A 23787-nucleotide genomic window follows, 5' to 3' on the forward strand; every position below is an offset into this window, starting at 1 on the left:
GTTTTGGGGGGCGCAGATTTCGAAAACGATAACCATTTTCGATTCCAAAATGGCGGCCATGCACTATGTCATAAAAGTCGTCATGGGTGTCGTTTTATAGGTTTTAGGGGGCGCAGATTTCGAAAACGATGACCATTTTGGATTCCAAGATGGCGGCCATGCACTATGTCATAAAAGTCGTCATGGATGTCGTTTTGTAGGTTTTAGGGGACGCAGATTTCGAAAATGGTGGCCATTTTGGAATCCAAAATGGCGGCCACGCACTATGTCAGAAAAGTTGTCATGGGTGTCGTTTTATAGGTTTTAGGGGGCCCTGATTTCGAAAATGATGACCATTTTGCAATCCAAAATGGCGGCCATGCAGTATGTCATTAAAGTCGTCATGGCTGTCGTTTTATAGGTTTTAGGGAGCGTAGATTTCGAAAATAATAACTATTTTGGAATCGAAGATGGCGGCCATGCACTATGTTAAAAGTCGACATGGATGTCGTTTTGTTGGTCATGGTCATCATTTTCGAAATTTGCTCTTCCTAACACTTATAAATCAACATCTATGACGGCTTATATGACAAAGTGCACGGCAGACATCTTGGAATCCAAAATGGTCATCATTTTCGAATTCTGCACTCCCTAAAACCTATAAAACGATATCCATGACGACTTTTATGACAAAGTGCACGGCACACATCTTGGATTCCAAACTGGTCATCATTTTCGAAATCGGCACTTCCTAAAACCTATAAAACGATATTCATGGCGACTTTTATGACAAAATACGTAGCGGCCATCTTGGATTATAAAATGATCATCGTTTTCGAATTCTGCATCCGTGCAACCTAAAAATCGACATCCGTGACGACGCAAATTATCTTTATTTTCAGATCTAACAAATTGCTACAGAATACAAAGGACAAAAAAAGAAGCGAGGAGGTAATGAAACAAGCAAAAATACAGATGATTCCTCGACGCAATTGGATGCTTCTTAAATTGTGTTCAGATTTTTTTGTCATAAAAGTTTTTATTTTTCACGTATTACTCTCACAAGTTCCGTGACATTTCGACCTTGTAATTTTTTAAGTAAATGTTTTTGTTTATCTGTGAGGATCTCACTAGAATAATATATTTTTTTTGAATTTTAATCATTTAAATTTAATTTTATTATGACTTAAGTGTTAATTTAATTTAAGGGATTGGTGATAATTAATTATTTATTTTTAGTTATTTTTGTAATTATTATGTATATGGACTGTTTGTCTGAAATAAACGTTACATTACATATAATTAAGGTATGTTTATATTTGATAATTGAAATAGTAACGCAAAAAAAAAAAATATTTGTGTCTTATATTACTGCCGAAGACTTTTATTTTTCCTTTTCCTTCTACACAAGTTTGGTCAAGTAATAAGAATTTAGGGCTCTCAATTTTATTTTGACTTCTACAACAGTAAAGCTACGAGGCCATGTTTGGTATCGTTTTCGTATAAATTCGCAGTACCAAATTTAGTTATGGTATCACATTGACACCATTCCAAAGTAAAAACATATAAACATACTTTCTTTTAAACTCCTCTTCACGCTTAAACTGCTGAACAGTTTTAATTTAAATTTAGTACACATATATTTTGAGTCCCGAGACAGGACATAATAAGTTATCTCAAAAATCATCCTTCAAAGGTGTGAAATGAGGTGTAGGGGGGAATTCAGAATTGACTTCTTGAAGTTAATACTGTTTAAGTTTAGGTTTGAAGTCATGTTTTTTTTATCATTTTTAACTAAATCAAAGATGTAGACCATCCCAAATTTAATATAAATCGGTTCAGCGGTTATTGATTTCCCGTACAAATTTCCACGCCACTTTTCACACCTTCAAAAGATGATTTTGGTTATAAGATCTATCCTATGTCCTGTTCCGGGACGCAAACTATTTCTATACCAAATTTCAACGAAATCGGTTCAGCGGTTAAGCGTCAAGAGGAGTTTAAAAAAAACCGACCAAGTGCGAGTCGGACTCGCGTATTAAGGGTTCCGTACATTAAGTCCGACTCGCGCTTGACTGCACATTTCTAAAGCCCCCTCCAGACTATGCGCGTGAATCGCGGGCGAAGCCGCGAACGCGAGTGTGGAGTCGATTTCGCTGTCTGCGAAAATCGACTCCACACTCGCGTTCGCGGCTTCGCCCGCGATTCACGCGCATAGTCTGGAGGGGGCTTCATAGGTTTTCCTGTCATCTATAGGTAAAGAACTATTTTGTGTATTCAGACAGACAGACTATACAGACGCACGAGTGATCCTATAAGGATTCCGTTTTTTGCTTTTGAGGTACGGAACCCTAAAAAGATTTTTTTAATTTTGTGGAATGGTTTCAATGTGATACCTTAAATGGATTCAGCAACCCAGATTTATACGAAAACGATACCATACACGGCCTAGCACCTTCACTGATGTAGATATATCAAGATAAAATTGAGAGCCCTAAATAAACTTTCAAGAGCGGATATCTCAAAAACTATTCAACATATCGAAAAAATTGACCGAATAAACTTGTAACAAATTAAATTAACTTTCATTTTGTATAAGTGGCCATGTCGCTAAGATGCATAGTTTCCGAGATATAATCGAAAAACCGGAAAATGGGACATTCAAAGCCCCCTCTCTTCCCCCCGCTAAATGGCTACGGCCGGGGACTTTTGATATGTTCACCTCCTAACTTGTCCAAACCAAGTTACAGAGTCAAAAATTGTGTTCCGAGCATTTCCCTCTACAACTTTTTTGAGCATTCGTTGGCTGACCTAAGTAGCTTATTGCATTTCTTTAAAAACTTTTCTGTAAAAGGTTGACGGGTGTTGGGTGTTTATATGGTTTTGGTCGATTATTATCATTTGCATCGCCCATGATGACTTACTAGAATTACTTACGAGCACACGAGACACTAATAGTAGTTTGACAAACCTTGGTTTTCAAGAGGTATTTTATATTGACATTTGCTGTCACAAATTTGCTGTCAGATTTAGTCGCAAATCGCACGCAAAGTGCACACAAATGTGTCGACACCTTGTTACGGAAAAGTGTACACACGGCGACGACACTTTGTTTCGAAACAATTCTAGACACATTGTGTGGACTCTGTTACGACACATCTGACATTTAGTTACCACTTTGATGATTCTGCGACTGGAATGGTTATATGGGCGCCGTAATATTTCTTAGTTAACACAGCCGCGAACCGCAATTACACCTTCAGATTAAGTCTATTATTATACTTCATTAGGTGCTATAAAAAGGGGTTGAAATGTACCATTAGGGGGTCTATTTGAGTAGTCCCAGTAACGTGCCCACTGCTCATCATATGGCTACTTTTCTGTAAATTTATGAGGAAAAATATATTTTTTAAGTACTGAAGCGGTGAAGCCACAGCACTCTTAGTGACGGGTTGAATAGGCTGCGGTGAATCTTGACTAAGTGACAAGACTGGACTTTTTTCAAAAGGAATTTCGAATTAATAAAATGTTATCTTAATTTATTAAAAGAATAATAGAATGGCAGGAAAGGATATTGAGAGTGCAAGTCTAATATATCAATTATTTCCTACATATAGGTACCTACTTATTAAAAAGCGCTGGTGGCCTAGCGAAAAAGCGCTGGTGGCCTAGCGGTGAGAGCGTGCGACTTGCAATCTGGAGGTCGCGGGTTCAAACCCCGGCTCGTACCAATGAGTTTTTCGGAACTTATGTACGAAATATCATTTGATATTTACCAGTCGCTTTTCGGTGAAGGAAAACATCGTGAGGAAACCGGACTAATCCCAATAAGGCCTAGTTTACCCTCTGGGTTGGAAGGTCAGATGGCAGTCGCTTTCGTAAAAACTAGTGCCTACGTCAAATCATGGGATTAGTTGTCAAGCGGACCCCAGGTTCTCATGAGCCGTGGCGAAATGCCAGGATAACGCGAGGAAGAAGAGGTACCTACTTATTAAACGTCAACTTAGAGCTTAATTTGTCGTTCTGTTTTCATCATATATGACGTTTCTAAGCACAAAGTCCCGGTTTGTCGCTTGTCATAGGACACTTTGACAGGTTATTCATATAAAGATACAAGCAAATCTCGTCCTTATGGTAGGCGACAAAGTGGGCCCTTTGACTAGACTTCGACGCATATAAGGATACCTCATAATTTCGGTACAAAGCAAAACTATTAGCGTAGGTATGGAAAATGTAGGTACGGTCAGCCAAGAAAGTGGTCTACCACTTTTCGACTCTATCAATCAGATGAAAGAGTCGAAAAGTGGTAAACCACTTTCTTGGCTGACTATACATATAGGACTTCAAAGACGAATAGGTACTTATGAACCGCAATGTATATTATCCGTAGATAAGTTTCCGGTGCTTTAGATACTTTGGGTTTGTGGCTTTTGCTCAAAAAGCTGAGGGCAAAGGGCCGATTTAAATAATTGGTTATGCCAGAGGCTATCGAAGCACCAACAATGATTAAGCCAATAGTCATTAAGGAAAGGTTCCGTTGCGCGTTTAAAGGGCTCGATTTGATCTTTAGAGGTAATAGGAAAGTGATTAAAAGAAATTTTCCGTTTTTATCGTGCTGGGTCGTTTTAATAACAGCTTTTTAAAACAAACTTTGTTTACAGGGGCCCGAACAAACAAGATATAATTAATAGCTTGGATTAAAAATGAATAAATAAATATTGGACAATCTTACCCGAATCGACCTAGTCCCACAGTAAGCTCGATAACCGTATATTTTGATATGATTTTTAAGTGCCATATCATTGGGTACTTGTGTTCTTTTTTTAAATTCAACACCCGACTTGATAATTTTTAAGAAAAAAAAAACCGACTTCTAATGGGGCCCGGTGAAAAATTATGGTAGATGGTGCACTATGTAGAAAAGGAGGTAAAACCAGTACTTTCTAGTAACATTTCGTTTCCGTAAGGGTCGTAGTTCTAGCCTAACCTAACCCACACTTCTCTGATTGCAGTTCGGTTCTGTGAGGATCGTAGTTCGAACCTAATCAAACCCACTTTTCTAGTGAGCGGGAGAGGTTTGGCATCATCATACTATATACCTACATTTTATGGTAGGTAATCATAGCGGTTTATTTAGTTTAGGTATCATAGTGATTTTCCGGGTCAAGGTCCAGGTCTCTGAGTCCGAGTCCGGGTCTGAGTCTGGGTCCGAGTCCGGGTCCGAGTCCGGGTACGAGTTCGGGTACGAGTCCGGGTCCGAGTCCGGGTCAGAGTCCGGGTCCGAGTCCGAGTCCAAGTCCGAGTCCGAGTCCAGGTCCGGTTCCGATCCGGGTACGAGTCCGGGTCCCAGTCCAAGTCAAAATCGAAATTCGAAATCACCAAAAGTGTACTATGCGTCGTTGAAGAGTTCTGTTCTGATCATCATCAGCAGTTCCACTTCATCAAATGCGACAGTTTTTAATGTAAATGCTTGATTTTATGATGAAAATACAGAAAATTCTATACGTATGCCTTTAAGATTTGAGGAGTTCCCTCGATTCCTTATGGATCCCATCATCAGAACTCGAGCTTGACAGAAATGTGGCTTAAAAACTAAACTTGCTTAGCAAACATAACGAAGAGGATAAATCGCCAAACGTGAACTATGCGTCGTTGAAGCGTTCCGTTCTGATAATCATCAGCAGTTCCACTCCATCAAATGCGACAGTTTTGAATGAAAATGCTTGATTTTCTGATGAAAATACAAAAACCTCTATACGCATGCCTTTAAAATTTGAGGAGTTCCCTCGATTTCTCATGGATCCCATCATCAGAACTCAAGCTTGACAAAAATGTTGCTTAAAAACTTAACTTGCTTAACAAACATAAGGAAGAGGACAAATCGCCAAAGGTGAACTATGCGTCGTTGAAGAGTTCCGTTCTGATCATCATCAGCAGTTCCACTTCATCAAATGTCACGTTTTTGAATGTATATGCTTGATTTGTTGATAAAAACACAAAAATCACTATATGTATGCCTTTAAGATTTGAGGAGTTCCGTCGATTCCTCATGGATCCCATCATCAGAACTGGATTTTGACAAAAACGGGACCAATCTGTATGCATATACATGCAATCACAAAAATAATTTTTAAAATCGGTCCAGTAATGACGGAGATATGGAGTAACAAACATAAAAAAAAAATTAAAAAAAACATAAAAAAAAAAATTAAAAAAAAACATACAACCGAATTGATAACCTCCTCCTTTGGGATTTGGAAGTCGGTTAAAAAACGGTTATACGTTTGATGCCAATGCGGTTTTATTTGCGTGATAGCGAGTTTCATTGCGGTAATTTTTAGGTAAGACCGATAAAAATCGATCCATTAGTTTGAAGATTATCAGCTCTTTTCCAAAATTATGTAAGGCATTTTTTGGCATAATTGCGTAGGGTTTTTTACTCGTATTAATTTTTTTATTTGATAGTTATAGCTAGTATGCTGCGCTCATGGTCCGCCCTTTGCATTTGGCTCGGCCGTCCTCTCCTGAATTTTGCAGCCCAATTTGTTAACAGTCGGACGGACATGAGTCTTATAATATTCACCGAGTTGTCCCGGACAGCTCTACAATTACGGGATTAGTTGTCTCTTACTTTTCAATGCGAAGTTAATCTGGTTTTTAATGGGATTTGGACATAATTCAGCTTAACATTTATTTGGAAGCCGAATAGAGTAATGTTTTACTTCATAGTCATTTAGCTTTACTAATTAAGCCAATTATGCTGTTAGCTTAGCTTTGAAAATCCGTGTATTTATGTAGTAGTTGTGTGATTACAAATTGAATTTAAATGGGATGAATAAATTGCTTTATAGATTAGGTTTACTCCACGACGAATAAATTAGATTGAGCAAATTAAATCAAGGCGTAATTCATACCCCTCGAATTAATTACACTATTCAAGTATTCTATTCAATTTACTGTGATAACTAAAGCGAACCATCTTAAACTCGTCATTTCATAGCGTAGATATTGAACACCACAACTAACTTTTCATACATTTTGTCCACCAAATTAGCTCAGCAATGAAAGTCCGCGCTTGTACAGTCAGCAGCAATAGTTTCTAAGCGGGCGAGGTGTTCAAAATTACATAAACGGGCTATTAAATATTCTCTTAACTATAAAGTCGCGTCAAGATCATTTTGAATACCATACCAAGTTCAGCTTAAAACCACATGACGTGGGCCTTATGATCAATGAATGTCGCTTTTACATGTTGCAAATCTAAATTCCTAGATATTGGAAAATATTTTATATTCTCACAAGAATACAGTTCGCCTTGGGATAAAAGACGTCAAAGTCTCGGCCAGTCGGGCTTCCTCTGAAATAAAACAAAGTGCACAAGCATGTCGCGTGGAATGACAAGGTTCCTCGTGACATATAGTCCCCTATGTGCGCGGGATCTTTACAAATGGCATTCTATCTGTCTGAGAACATCTTGAGCTCGGCGTTCGCAAAACGGTAGAGAGATGGTGCTTTTCAGGCAGTTATAAGTAGGTACTTTTGGACAGACGTACTTGTTAAAATTACCTGAGTTTTACTTTGATGTACATCAAATATACCTATTTTTGTTTTCGCGTCAACCGTGAGTAAAGAAGAGAAGAAAAATAAAGCAGACAGTACCTATCTGAAATTATACTTAAAATGGCAATAATGATCAGTGGCCTGGCTTGTTGGGTAAGCAGCAGCAGTAAACAAATTTATTTTACCAGTTTACCACTATTAAGGCATTAACCTTGTCCATATACTGACTAGGGCTAAGGGGGGTCCCTTTGTTTCCCATAAAGTTTTAAGTCATAATGTATTGTTGTCATATTATCGTTAGTCATAAAACTGAAACCGTAAACTTTTCAGAATTTTCGTAAGGTTATTCTATAGATAGGTAAGGTTAGGTTAGGTTTGTTAAATGGCAATCCTGAAAAGTTACGCTATTCTGAGAAAAACCAATTATGACTAACGAAACAATACATTATGTATTGTTTGTCCGAATTTTCGTTAGTCATAAGTAATTGGTTATGACTTAAAACTATTTGGGACACAATAGAGACCCACTAACTATGTTGCGTTTTAGTGTAGGTATTTGAAGGCATCTTGCCATGGCCATGGTCCAGCGATGTATGAGCAATTTAGTTTTCAATTACCCGCCGCATCCCACAAACGGCCGCAGCTAAAATATTCAGAGCTCCCTCCACTGTTTTATTCATGCGGCCATCTGTTGTGGCGGTTTGTTGCCTCGTACTAGTACATACGTGCCTGCATATATTGTGATGCAGCGACTTAAAATATATGGACATAATGTTATAAAATGTTTGAAAATTTTACTACGTTTTTTCGATGCCTCCTTTTTGGATGTCGAGGAAAAGCTGATGTCACTTGAGCTACAAAAATGAATTGTTTGATACCTGATTGATCTAAAGGCTCAGTAATCTGAACGCGACGGTACAAATAGCAACACTCTTAACTGTCCATGGACCTTATGCCTTTTGTAATAAGGTTTACGAACTGTCAGTTAACAGTGTGGGCGATAGTACGGTGCGTTATGGTGTTACCCCACCATGTGATTATACGAAGACAAACGTTATTTTTTGTCCTTACTCGCGATAATAAAAGCGACTGACTCTTCTACTAATTCCGAAATATTAACTGAAAATGACAAAAAAACATAACAATATCCACTACTACACTATTACAGAAATACAGTCAGCATCAAAAGTAACAGATCACACTATCGCGTAAAAAGTATCTACACATTATCTAATAGCTTAACAAAAAGATACAATTTCCTGTATGTAGAACACAGACCGTGTTAGATACTTTTAGATCATGAACTATAGAAATATAATATATCTCTGTTTGGAAAATACTTATAATTTCATGATGGCTATGATGGCATGTTGTCTATTGACGCTGACTGTACATCGGATTTGCTTTTACAGACTTTTCAAATTTGCATATTTTCTTTTCGAGAATACGGTAAACGAAGACAATCTGCCGTATTCGAACTTCGAGATATTCACAAGAGACGATACGTACTAGATCCATTCTAGATACGTTATAGTTTAGATATCAACTAGTTCTCTTTTGCAGCGCAATTCGGGTAACCAATGTCACTTTTACGTTAGATAGAGTAAGATATATATTAGATGTGAATTGGATCTCTAAGTCAGATCCTGTGGAAATCGTTCAAGAGTATCTCCAGAATCGCGGAAATGTCAAATCGCTATCGTATCTTGGTGATGTCTAAAAGATAAGTAGTTGACACAACCCACAGGCCGAATACACCACCGCCCTGTTGGACAGAATGTAACATACGAACTAGGGAAATAAACATCATTCTATTCAATTGTAATGCCTGGTGGAGCAATAAGTATTTCGAATTTGCGAGACGTATCCGTTCGTGTCCTACTGTCCATACATTTTGCATGTCTACTGCGGCAGTTTGACATCGATGTCCGCGTTTGTTTTGGGGAAGCGTAATGGACCCGGTAATCGGTTCGTTATCGCGGAGCATGTGTTTATAAGACCTCCCAGCCTGATAGCACGGTCCAAATTAATGGCTTCTCTACACGATGGGCCAGCGCCGGCCACTCCAAGGGACGCAGCCATGCGGTAGAATGAGATAGCAATATCACTTGCTCCCTCTAACGCATAAATGCGTCCCTTGGAGTGGCCGACGCTGGCCCATCGTGTAGAGGAGCCATTACATTTACCAATGGTCAACTCTCTATTTGGGTTCCAATGGAGCTTTCAAATGGTAAGGTTTAACGTAGAGGATGAATTTTGATGGGATGGCAAGCTAAAGGTGTGACCAAAGTGACAAAAATGTGCAGGTATGAACCTACGAGGTAAATATATGTAGGGGAGACCGAGGTGAGTAGTGACAGAGGAGAGTTGGAACATCGTCGATTTTTTGGAATCTATTAACTAGAAACTAGGTCGCAATAGCGCGCGTTTGTTAGTTCAAGTTACGAGCCAACTCTCCTCTGTTACAACTCACCTCGGTCTCCCCTACCTATACTACTAATAATGTATTCAGGCTATTAGGTACCTTATCATTGCTGTGTTGTATGTGAAAATATCCCCTTGTCAACTGTCGAGCGTAGTTACTGTGGGGCTCGCAGATTCCGAAGTCAGGACACGTTCACGCAGGCTGGCTCGCTGGCTGCTGGTTACCTCGAAGTCCACACCATTACCGGGGATATGTAGGGTGTTTGATGAAAACACATTTGTAGATTATAAGAAAACTTTGGAGAGTGTTGGGAGGCTGGTGCCTCTTGTTGATGCTTGTAGATGAGTGAGTGAGCTCCCAGGGTGGGCGCGTATATATAGGCGCGCTCAGCGCACCCCCACCGTAGGTACTCTAGGCCACGCCTACTCAAGGCGTGGGTGTTACGTGCAGAGTAAGTATTTTCTTTATTGAGCCAATCACAGTACAGTAAATATAATCATGTTACAAAATTAGGGAAAAAGAGGATATATTTAATTGGGGAACAATAAAGACTTATTATCTAACACGTGACATAATAAAACGTAAAAAATAGCCAAGTTGTACAATAAGTAATAATAAAAAATAAACACACAAAATAGATTAGTAACATATGGAACGCTTAAAACTAAACATGAATGATTAAAAACTAGCTATACACGACAATCTCCCCCACGTGTGTCAACACCGTCTGTATGTGAGGAGTGTATAGGTATAAGCCTGGAAACTGGGCGACGGACGTCACCTGCGCGGGTGCGAACAATGGCTAGTCTTACGTGGCCATCAGGGCCGGGAAAGAGTTGTGCGATTACGCCTCTAGGCCATGTTCCTCGTGGCATGGAGCTGTCCGCGACTATGACTACGTCGCCTATATGTAGTTTCTTCGCGTTCTGATGAGCACCGGGCCGAGGGAGGAGGCTGGGTCGGTATTCCTTCTGCCAGCGCCTCCAAAAATGGTCGGCTAAAGTCTGCGCTGTCTTCCATGACGAGAGTGTCATAGTTGCATCTGTGAAGACGCCCAGTGGTGACATGGAGCTCGATCGACCGATGAGAAAATGGTTTGGCGTCAGGGCTTCACTGTCTAAGTCTGGATTTACTGGCGTCAACGGTCGAGAGTTCACTATGTGCTCGGCTTCCAGCAGCAATGTGTGCAGAACTTCTTCATGAGGTGCTCTCTCTTTGAGTGTTACTTTTAGTGACCTTTTCACGCTGCCTACGAGCCGTTCCCATGCGCCGCCGGCGGAAGGGTTGCCGGGCGGTATCTTTTTCCAGGTTATGGCTCGCTCGATCAAAAATGGCTTTAAGTTGTCGGGCAGCGTCTTCTTGGCCTCTGCCAGTTCTCGCTCTGCGCCGTAAAAGTTGGTGGCGTTGTCAGAGTATAGAACCGTGGGCGTGCCGCGTCGCGCTATCATTCTGCGCAAGGAGAGTATCATAGAGGATGCCGAAAGTGAGGCGGCAAGCTCTAAGTGCACAGCGCGTGTCGTGAGGCATGTGTATAATACACCCCATCTCTTTTCGCGGCGACGGCCTATCGTGATTTGCATAGGGCCAAACAGGTCTACGGCTGCAGCGGTAAATGGCGGTTGATTCGCCTGGAGCCTCTCTGGCGGGAGGTCGCCTACAGGAACCTTGAGTGTGGTTCCTTTATAGGTCCGACACCATTGGCACTTGTTCGCTATATAGCGAATATTACCGCGCAGCCCGATGATAAAATATCTCTGCTTTAATTCGTTGATTACGGTTGCGTGGTTACCGTGGTCGAAGAGCGCATGAAAATGATATATCAGCAGTTTGACAAAATCTTCTTTTGCGTACAGAACGGGTATGTGCACGTCTTTGTCAATTCTGGCGTTCAGCACGATGACTCCGTTCTTATCCAGTCGTATTGCTATCTTATGCAGCGGAGACTTCTTCGGTAGAGGCCGCCCAGTTTCCAGTAGCTTAATCTCCTCTGGAAAGGCAGCATGCTGACTCCGGCGAATTAGCAATATTTCTGCTAGATTTACATGCCCTTTGTTCATTTCTGTGTCTGTTTTCTGGGATAGCAATGAGGCTTTAAAAACCTCGGCGGCAACCAGAACCCTAGCGGTGGCGCGAACTAGTCGTACGAACTTTGAAAATCTACCTACCTCCGGTAGGTACTCAAACTTATTTTTCGCGACACCTACTGAGCATACGAGTTTGCTAACGCGTTCTTCGCCCGTATCGGCGACGGGCGTGGGCGTTTTCTCGGTCGGCCAATGCTCTTCGGGTTTACGTATAAAATCGGGCCCTATGAACCACCGGTGGTTCACTCCAAATTGCGCAGGTATTCCGCGGGTCGCGTCGTCAGCCACGTTAGCTGCACTAGGCACCCAGCGCCAGTTGGCGGGGGTGGTAGTGTTCTCGATTTCTGCTAACCTATGTGCCACGAACGTTTTATACCTACGTGGGTCCGCACGTATCCACGTGAGCGCCGTTTTAGAGTCAGACCAAAAAAACTTTTCCTTTATTACGTAATCTGACTCCTTGACTATGGTTTCCGCTAATCTAGTGGCTAGTACGCAGCTCTGCAATTCCATCCTCGGAATGCTCACTACCCGGAGAGGCGAAACGCGGGCCTTAGCGGCTACTAACGCGGAAGTTCTAATCCCCTCGGGGTTGACGCTAACCAGATACACGGCCGCGGCATATATTTTTTCGCTCGCGTCGCAAAAAACATGCATATATGCCTCCCTATTAAATGCGGGCACGTGTCGCGGAATTTCTAAGTCCCGTAATTGCTGTACGTTTTCGATGAACGATCGCCACGCGGGTGCGAGTGAGACGGGTATAGGCGAGTCCCAACCGATTCCGGTCCTCCATATCTCTTGCATTAACGCCTTGCCTAAGACGGATATGGGGCTTACGTAACCGATCGGATCGAATATTGACATCGCGCTACTCGTTACCTGTCGCTTTGTAGGTAATTTCTGACCGTTAAGTACGTCTTCGGGCGTATTACCAAAGTTCACGTTGAAACCTAAGGTGTCACGCTTGTGATTCCATTTCAAACCTAAGGTACGTTCGCTCTCGTTCGCGCCTAACAAAGACGTTTCCTCTTTGCTGTTAACTACGTCAGCAATTACCGCAGGATGGTTCGACGCGAACCCGCGGAGTTCGAATGACGCGCGCATGTTTAGCTCGTAAATGTCGTTTACTACGCGTCTGGCGTCCTCCTCGGACGTGTCGAGGGCGATTAACATGTCGTCCATGTACGTATTTTTAATTGTTTTTTCAGCTGCGATCGGAAATTCAGCACTATGCGTTTTTGCGTTTTCGTTTTTGACATATAAAGCGGTTGTCGGCGACGCTGCCGATCCAAATATTAGCCGCTTCATTCTGTACTCTTGCGGTGGAGAAGTACGGTCTTCCCCCCTCCAAACGAAACGTAACGCATCGCGATCGCGCTCTAAGATTTCGATTTGCAAAAACATATCTTTGACGTCGGCTATTACCGCGATTTTGCCTTCGCGGAAGCGCACTAATACGCCAAAAAGTGATTCTAACAGGTCGGGGCCTGCCAGCAGCGCGCTGTTAAGCGAGCGACCGTATGCTGTGGCAGCCGCGTCCCAAACTAGCCTCATTTTACCACGTTGCGGGTGAAATGTGGGGAAATGCGCTAATAGGTACCACGTCCGAGGTGCCTCGGGGGGCGGGGGCGAATCCATCTTTTCCGCGTAACCTTTATCGAGCAAATTATTCATATGTTTCGCATATTCGGCTTTCAACTTTTCGTCGCGGTCTAGTTTACGTTCTAGACTGAGTAGCCGCTTTAATGCTTGCGCTCGGTTATCGGGGAGTTTTTCGTCGTCGGTTCGCCATAATAAGCCCGCTCGATACCGATTCTCCCCCGGTATCTTATCGCACGTGGCTTTTAATAAGTCTAGCGCTCGTTGGTCGGGATCGGCCCGAGGCAACTTTTGTGAAACGCCTAACGATTCTATGTCGAAATGCCGTTTCATGAGCTCTAAAGCTTCGTCGTCCGCGGTTTTAGGCCGTGCATGCCCCACAAAATTTACCGCGGCGCGACGCGTTCGGTCTGGGCCGTGTAGAACCCATCCTAATCTAGTTAGACTCGCGACGGGAAGGTTAGGCGGGCCGTCTATGACTTGCCGAGAAATGATGAGGTGCCAGTTATCTTGACCTATCACGATAGTAGGTACGGCCGTAGGGTAACTTAACTCGTCCGCGATTTTCGACAAATGTTCGCACTTGTCTACTAAGTCACGTGGTACGCCTTGCGAACCTATACCTATATCGCCTATCGTGAGCACCTCCATTAACTCCAAATGTCGGCTACAAAAACCCCTAATCGCGACCTGTAGCGCGTACGAGTCTGGGTCTCTAACTACGCCGCCTATTCCTTCAATTTCTAACGTCTCTCCGCGTACGCGAGGCGCGATTTTATCGGCTGTCTCGTGCAGCATTAAAGTCATTGCCGCGCCTTCGTCTAATAGCGCGAGGGTTTGTACGGTACCTAAAGGTCCCGACACCTCCACGGGCATGACTTTGAGATACGTTTGCGGGAGCCTAATATTGTTTACAGATACGGCCGGCGTACTGTTACCGTTCGCGGGCGCGGCCGCGTTCAGTCCGTGTAACAGCTTACTGTGTCCGGCTTCGCACTGGTTTACACCGCACGCGACGTATTTACACTTAAACGGCCTACGGTGATTCACGTCTAAACATCTATAGCACAATCTAGCACCCTTCACTAAGTCCCAACGCTCAGATATCGTCGCGGCTAAAAACTTCGAGCACGCACTAACCTTGTGCTCGTTCCCGCTCTTACAAATGGCGCACGTAGTGCGAGAGACAGGGACGGACGATACCTGCTGTTTGGGTCTAGCTCCGGTTGACGCGGGTTTTTTTTTATTGTTATTATCTTCGCGTGACTTGACTTGTGCGACAGTATTGTTACTACGCGATCTACTCTCCGTTTCGCGTGGGTAATTTTCGTGGAAATCTGACTCCGAGTCCGTACTACAGTCGCGGGAGAACGCGGGGGCGCGAGATCTAGAGGGAGCGTTGCTCGACCGCCTAGGTTCGTGCTCAAAAGATACCGTGTTCACTACAGCTCGCGATCTAGTAGCTGGTCTGCGGTTTACGCGTTTGGCTGCAGTACTAATGTCGTTGAGAAACTCAGATAAAGCGGCTAGGCCGGGAGTTTCCGAATTAGTCTGCCTATATTTGGCCCATTCGTAACGCACTATCAAATTTAATTTGTCCACTATTTTGTTCACTAGTTCAGGCGCGTGCAAATATTTTTCCTGACGCAACGATTTTATAGTGGCGACGGCGTTCGCGATATGCGCGGCGAAGGAAGAGATATTACCATTGTCTTCGGACAAACGCGGCATGCGTTTGATATTATACAGTTCCGTAAGTACAATTTCTTCGGGGTCGCCGAATTGCCGTTCTAGCGCTTCCATAATTTCGTATGGATCCTGGACTGTGTACATGATCGATTTTACGGCCGTCCGGGCCTCGCCTTTAAGTGCGCGCCTAATTCTACTGACATTGTTAACGGCACTAAACATGGGCGACGTGTCCTCGAACTCCGCCCTAAACGATATCCATTCGGTTATATCGCCACCGAATGTGGGTAACTCTGGAGGCTTGTGATACATTGGCGCGTAGGTACCTTGCGGCACCTCTAAAAATCGCGGTGGCGGCTTGCTAACCCTATCGGTCGCGGCGCGCGGCGCGGTCTCTTTCGGCGGCGGGATTTTTACGTTTTCACTCGCGATTTCGCGCTGTAGCCTCGCTTGTTCTACCCAACTTCTAGTTCGTACCTCGGCCTCGGTCGCGATACTGCCGCCGTCAGACTGCGCCTTAGCTTGGGCAATCTGCAGCTTCGTTTTGGCGGTATCGGACTCTGCCTTGGCTACGAGTAGAGCGGCTTTACGAACCTCGAGCTCGGCTAAAAGCACGGTTAATTCACTATCGCGGTCCCTATTTGCCGATTCGCGGACAGACCTAACTGATTCGCGAACAGACGGCGCTCGCGGCGGCGGCGCAACAACGGGCGGCACTAAAGTATTCGACCTACTGCGAACTACCACTGTTTCATCATGACGCTCGTTTGAGTGTACCGACTCATTATCTCTCTCTCCACTAGTTTTCCGGTTGTCGCTGGTGCCTTTGCTCCACGTATGGGTCTCGCCGGACGTAGTTTTGCCGGACGAGGGCGTGGGCGTGGGGACAGGCTGGTCCCGTTTGCGTGAGCGAAGTGATCTTCCGCTTTGTGACATCTTCTTCTTTCTTGATTTTTACGCACAAAACACAACACTTGACACACGCGGGGGGTCCCTAACTATATACAAATTTACCTGCCTAACGCCTATGCTCTGACGCTACAGAACGCAACGCCAGTGCCCCTAAGCGTGGATCCCTCGGTGCACTGAATCTCCCGCAATGGCTAAGTGCAGTGCCTAGAGCGTTCGAAAGCAGCGTGATGGTATCACCATGTGACACATGCAACTAAAGTTGCCAGGACGCGTGAGTGGAGGAAAACCTACAACACTGCACGGTCCGCCGGCAAGCCGGTAATGGTGGGTTATGGAGAGGTAGGTAGGTAAGGTCTGAGCCGAAGCGAACTTCGGGGGCTCAGCGCGTTCGTTTTTCTTTTTTCCTCTGAATCAAGTAAAGCTCTACTTAAAATTCAGCGCGTACGTGTTCTTTCTTCATTCGGCAACGAAGGACCATAATGTCGAGCGTAGTTACTGTGGGGCTCGCAGATTCCGAAGTCAGGACACGTTCACGCAGGCTGGAACACGCTGGCTGGCTCGCTGGCTGCTGGTTACCTCGAAGTCCACACCATTACCGGGGATATGTAGGGTGTTTAATGAAAACACATTTGTAGATTATAAGAAAACTTTGGAGAGTGTTGGGAGGCTGGTGCCTCTTGTTGATGCTTGTAGATGAGTGAGTGAGCTCCCAGGGTGGGCGCGTATATATAGGCGCGCTCAGCGCACCCCCACCGTAGGTACTCTAGGCCACGCCTACTCAAGGCGTGGGTGTTACGTGCAGAGTAAGTATTTTCTTTATTGAGCCAATCACAGTACAGTAAATATAATCATGTTACAAAATTAGGGAAAAAGAGGATATATTTAATTGGGGAACAATAAAGACTTATTATCTAACACGTGACATAATAAAACGTAAAAAATAGCCAAGTTGTACAATAAGTAATAATAAAAAATAAACACACAAAATAGATTAGTAACATATGGAACGCTTAAAACTAAACATGAATGATTAAAAACTAGCTATACACGACATCAACGATATAAAAGTAGTAGGTGTGTACCTACATACAAGTAATGGCACCTACTTAATAACATAAGAGCAAAATATTTTAGAATTTTACTTTTTTATAATATAATGTATTATAGCTTTTATGCAATTATGACTTTCCTATTACTATCACAATACTAATTGTGTAATTACTATAGTATTTATAGTATAGGTACTTAAGAAGAGGTCAATTAAATCTCTGAGTTTTTTATTGCGTAGTATTTTTTTTGAGGAGCAGTTAAAGTAAATGTACCTACCTAATGCAAATATTTTTTTTACAATAAATACTATACTTAAAGGCAATATTAGGTGGATATACAAGTTTGCTCCCAAACGCATCAATCATTCTCATCTCACTACACAATCCAATCTTGTCCAAAAAAGTGTCACTATGCTGAAACTTCATACATTCATCATACAGATAACAAAATGTACTCGGAATTTCATAATAAACGTAGTATTAAAACAGGCCACGAAATGAAACGAGCGGAATTTTTACATTAGTAAGCTGACAAATTCTAAGCACGATTTTTTTATGAGATTTAACATCCTAACTGGGCCGGTCACGCCTACCGCATGCATCCGGAGAAGTGGGCTAGCTTAGCCACTAAGTGGATTCTGGTAGAGGGACGTGGAGGCAGGCCCAAACTGAGATGGCGGGATGACCTGGGCAGCACCCTGAACAACTGGCCGGAGGAAACACCAAATCGGGAGTCGTGGAAATCGACGAGAGAGAACTTTGCCCAGTAGTTTGTCGCGAATTAACTTTATCACCTTTGTATGAAAGAGCAAATACCTCCTAAAACAAGTGTCAAACTTAAAAAGAGGATTCGACACTTAGGAAACACGTGATAAAACTTCAAACTTCGAAAACTTCAAAAAATTATTGTAGGTAATACACAAAAACATTTTCAGGGGTGCTAAGATTATCCTAATTATGTACAATTTGACAAAATGTAGGTACCTCAGCTAAAAATATATTATATAATATAATATATTATATCTGGTTCCTACACTAGGCTTAGCCTGTCTCGTAGGTAACCCAGACTCAAGTGAGTTTATACAATTGAAACTTAAAGCCAAGGAAGAGGAAATACTAACAGAAATTACTTTTACATTTTTACAATAAATGAGTTAAGAAACGAAAGAATTTTAAATTATAATAAAACTAAATTAACCTAGATAAAGTTTAAATTTATCCATCAAAAATAAAAGAAATTTTGAATTTCTGAATTTGGAATGCAGAAGGCGCTGGTTCGAACCCAGCCCTGGGCACTGGGAGGCCTTGGTCAGGTTTTTTCGTATAGGACATAGTATACAGTTTTGAAGTAGGTAAGTACACATTTTATACAATAAATGCGTTTTTGATGATTACTAAGAAATGAATGTGGTATGTATATTTGTGTTTTGTGGATTCTATCACGTGGAAGTTTATTTTCAGATCCGGAGATGAAGCAACGTGAAATTATGTTTATATAAAGTATCAAAGGAAACTTAGAATTTAAAAATACCGATGAATGCTAAATGATAGAGACCGCACTGGAAGATGTCTGGTTTTATTGAATAATTTCCGTGTGTATCTCAGAGTAGAAATCATCTAAAGTCTAAAAAAAATATACACTTCTTGCCATTTGTTTTCTACGAGTAGGCGGCCTCATAGGCTTTTTAATATATCAACGGTCCAGCTACTGATATATATATAAGTATATATATATATATATATGTATATATATATATATATATATGTATACATATATATCTATAGATACCCTCCTCCAATTGAGGGGGGATTTAAATCTTCTCGGGGCAGAGGTGTACGGTTGGAGCCGGTAAAGGTTTATTTGACGTTCATAAGCGCATTGTAATATGCCTACTTCAATAAACTATTTTTTATCTTATCTTTATCTTTTATATATATATATATATATATATATATCAGAGTAGAAATCATCTAAAGTCTAAAAAAAATATGCATATATATATATATATATATACTTATATATATATATCAGTAGCTGGACCGTTGATATATTAAAAAGCCTATGAGGCCGCCTACTCGTAGAAAACAAATGGCAAGAAGTGTATTTTTTTTTCAATTTCGAAATGGCCTAATAATCTACCTACTTATAACATATTTCTGAATTATTATGTATAAAGTCCTACATTTCTACCTTTTTATGCGCCTAAAGATACCTTCCAAGGATATGAGAAATGCTGCCAATGACATTTTCCCTAATAAAAGTTAGTTTTTCTCGGCCGCACAATTTTTCACCGAGTGCTGGTAGAGGCGTGAAATAAAAGTGATTTATACAGGGTGTAGAGGCTCGCGAACAATGACTCGCGAAGGCTTACAAAAGCTGTTGTTGTGAACTTGTGACGTACACGCACCGTAGGCTGAGACCCGAAGGCGAATGTATCTTACCCGTTACAGATTACAGGTTTAAATGATTTAAAAGTACAGGGAGTGGAGTGTCGCGAACAATGACTCGCGAAGGCTTACAAAAGCTGTTGTTGTGAACTTGTGACGTACACGCACCATAGGCTGAGACCCGAAGGCGAATGTATCGGCGCGATTCGGGAAATGAATTAGAGATTGACTAGATATGAAATAGTAAAGATATGTGACTTTCCACGGCAAAAGGTATCTTATGCGGTTGGCGCAAACGCTATTATTAACGCCGGCGCCGCTCCAATATTATTGCGGCCGCCATAAGGCACCTTTTGCCGTAGAACGTCACATACGAGTATCTTTACTATTTCATATCTCTAAATCATTTCCCGAATCGCGCCGTATCTTACCGGTTATACACCTCACAAATTACAGGCTTGTGCAAGTGATTTAAAAGTGCAGGATGTGAAGTCGTCTTGCGAAGGCTTACAAAAGCTTGTTGTGAAGTTGTGATGTACACGCATCGTAGGTTGAGACCCGAAAGCGAATGTATCTTACCGGTTATTATACACACCACAAATTACAGATAACATTTATTCAAGGTGTAGAGACTCGCGAAGGCTTAAAAAAGCTTGTGAACTTGTGACGTAAACGCTTTGTAGGCTGATAGCCGAAGACGAATGTACCTTATCGGTTAATACACCCGTGCTTTGTATAAATTAGAGATAAAAGTGCTTTTATACATGGATGTAGAATGTAAAGCCTCGCGAAGGCTTACAAAAGCTTTTATTGCGATTTTTTTACGTACACGGATGGTTATTTATCTAATATTAGTAGGTAGATAGAACAAGTTTACAGCTAGCCAAGATGACAATGGTGGATAGAAAACACCAATCGAAACTCAAATAATGTAAGGCAATAGTCATGTGACTTTTCGTAGCATTTATCGTTCCGATACATTTATTCTTTAAGTTTTACGTTTGTCGATGTACGATTGTCATCTTGGCTAAGCTTTCTAGACTTCGAAAACTACAAGACTTTTCTAGCAAGATCTCGCGCTACGCGCTAAGAGCTTGGCGACCTACGGGAAAACCAGCGGCTGTTTAAATAATATGCATGAAAGTAAAATATGGCGGAAGATTGTGGAACCTGGGGCCAAATTCGACACGTACAACTGTCAGATTTCGCATCCACGTCAAATCAACAGTTGATTTTATTGCATACTGAGTGATGATTCCATCAACGGTGGATAATATCATTTGGTACAACCAAAATTCAACTCTAAACTAAGGGTTCGGTTTGGTTTGCTTGTCACCCTAACTGTGGATCGTTAATGTCAAATTTTGACATTGTACGTATTCGAGAACTAATGATTTTTCCCACATCAACGGGAGATCAACACGATACGTCAAACGTCGCTTGTCGAATAGGGGTCCTGTCTTATGTAATTTCATATAAGAGAATCACGCAAATAAAATAAACACGGTATTTCTTTACGCATGGAGAAAGATTTTGTGTTTTGTTATGCCATTAAATACTCATAAAATGAGTTTGTAAATCAATGGTGCGTATGTATTATTGTTGTGTGTGAATAATAACGCCATAATAAGTCTCTCAGTCAACAAGTATTTTAGTAGAATGTTTTCTGGTTTGTATATTTAGATTCTAATTATATTTCTGTTTACGAAAAACATTTATATCGTTGTTTCACCGGATAGTGTCATCAGATCAGCGCTGGACGTCGCCAGCATTATGCTGAGATGAGACCATTTCGTGGTACTTTCTCCTTCCTAAGTTTTTCTGTTTTGTATAATTTTCTCTTCTGTGTTTATGCTTATAAATATGTGTGTTTATATTAATATTGACTCAACAGAAACCTATAAGACGGGAAATCCTTGAAAGGAAATGGCATTGGATCGGACACGTACTCCGTAGGCCGGACAGCCATCTGGCCAAGCAGGATCTCCGCTGGCAAGCGGCCGGCAGTAGACGGTCGGGGAAGCCTTGTACTAGTTGTACTACATGGAGGCGATCAGCCGGCCTAGCCGAGGTTACCATCGCTATCGCTTCGACAACGAAAAGCATTATGTCTCTCTATCACTCTTCCGTATTAGTGTGACAGTGACAGTTGCGTTTCGATCGCTACGGAGCGTAAGCGATGTGCATCTTGGCTACGCGGCCAGTTGAGAAAGAGGCTGGCTCAACTGGACTCGCCTGGAAAGAGATGGAAGTAGCCGCTCAAGATCGTGACAGATGAAGGATTCTTCTGCGAGCCCTATGTCCCTAATCAGGGATAACAGGAATGCATCATCATCATCATCATACCAATATTTAAATTATTTATATTCTATTCGTTAAAAGCGAAAATAATTCCCAACGACGTTACGATATAGTACTTCATAGCCTCTATATATACTTAAACAGACATTTAACTGCTGTCAGAGTGTAAGCACCAAAGTCGTGAAAGTCGACACTAAGTATTAAAGTACGATGCTTACAATCTCTTTGAAACTCCGCCTGAAGTTGTTCAAGAGGGCATTTTACTTATCTGATATCCATATGTCGACTATTATATTGTATTATAGGCAAATTGAACGAAGTAATTATTTAATACTTATTAAATTTATATATTACTAGCGACCCGTACCGGCTTCGCACGGGTTAACAAATAATACACCTAAACCTTGGGTGAAAACCGCATGAAAATCCGTGCAGTAGTTTTTGAGTTTATCGCGAACATACACACATACAGACGTGGCGGGGGACTTTGTTTTATAATGTGTAGTGATTGCAAATTTTATATGCGGCTATTTCCGCTCTAAATACAATGTAGGTACGGGCATTTCTCAGGAGGGCCGTTTTTACGTGTCCGGGGCAGTAATTGATTGAATTTACTGTTCAATAAATCTGAATTAATTTAGGCATGATCTTCAGCTTATATTCTGTCTGGGACACTATCAAATTATTTATTTATTATTTATATAACACAAGAAAAAGAAATTCAAATGCCAAAAATGATGTTCGGTGGGCATGTCCCGCACCCAGATTTTATGAAACAAAAAATTATTACTCAAGATGGGGCATTAGATCGGAGTTATTATGGGTATTCACGCATAGGGTATTAGTTAGCTTATCATATTCTTTATATCCCAATAATGTGTTTGCTCAACACATTGAATAAAACCAAATTTACGATGTGTCCCGGGCTAGTGACTGATATCGGTGTAATTTGCAAAACATGTCAGTACTCCTTCAAAGTTGTAGACCAGGAACTCAGTGTCTCAAACATAGTATGCTTTAGTTGTGCCTTAACCGTTGAATAAAGTAGAGGTACAGTCACAGTACAATAAAGTGATTTTTAAACGTTTCTCCGTCCTTCGTTGGGTTTGGTCCTATGTTTTTTTGAGATCGGTGGCGCAATTTACTCCAAAAGTTTTAGTGCAATTATCGTTATGTAAGTGATTAAGAAATCATCGAAAGTACGTAAATCCACCATTATTACATCTCCTCTGTATCGTTCATGCTATTTCTGTAATTGCTAAAAAGCGATTAATTTTGATATCGCTGGTGTTGATTTCCCTGGTTTCGGTGGATTTTTTGACCACCGATATCAAAAAAGTGATCACTGAATTCAAATCCTGCTTTGTAAACTAGTTTGTTGTACTAATTTATCATGTCTAAAAAGTGAAAGATACGTTGTACAAACGTAAAATTATGTTTGTAAGTAAATTATGTCATAGTAGGTACACAAAATCACTAGTTCACTATGAGTAGTTTTTTAAACCAGACGTATAGACCCAATGTTTCTTTCTCTGTCTTGATATTCTTTTCCAACCAATTAAGTAAATTATGTTCGTTCGTTCCTCTGTATCACCGGAGGCCCTACACCTCGATACCTTTAAACATGTCAGCCATGTTAAATAAATGTAGTCAATTAGATTCCACTTCTTTTAAAATAACTTGTGTATGTAAGTACTATGCAAGGTGAACCCAAGGGACAGGATGTACAGAACAAGGGATTAAAAATAAAATAGCATTCTAAGAGATCGCTTCAAAGGTACCTACTGAACGATATTTC

General features: G+C 41.6%; 1 protein-coding gene across 1 annotated transcript; it reads right to left on the minus strand.

Annotated features, from left to right (window-relative positions):
• Positions 1 to 10653: 10653 nt before the first annotated feature.
• Positions 10654 to 16275, minus strand: LOC134668651 (uncharacterized). The gene has a single exon (XM_063526092.1). The coding sequence runs from the start codon at positions 16273 to 16275 to the stop codon at positions 10654 to 10656; it is 5622 nt and encodes a 1873-aa protein (XP_063382162.1).
• Positions 16276 to 23787: the final 7512 nt, after the last annotated feature.

Source organism: Cydia fagiglandana, chromosome 11, assembly GCF_963556715.1.
Source record: "Cydia fagiglandana chromosome 11, ilCydFagi1.1, whole genome shotgun sequence".
Taxonomy (NCBI): Eukaryota; Metazoa; Arthropoda; class Insecta; order Lepidoptera; family Tortricidae; genus Cydia; species Cydia fagiglandana.

Excerpts from the sequence above, each read along its gene's own strand:
- LOC134668651 (XM_063526092.1), bottom strand. The coding sequence starts at position 16,275 with ATGTCACAAAGCGGAAGATCACTTCGCTCACGCAAACGGGACCAGCCT.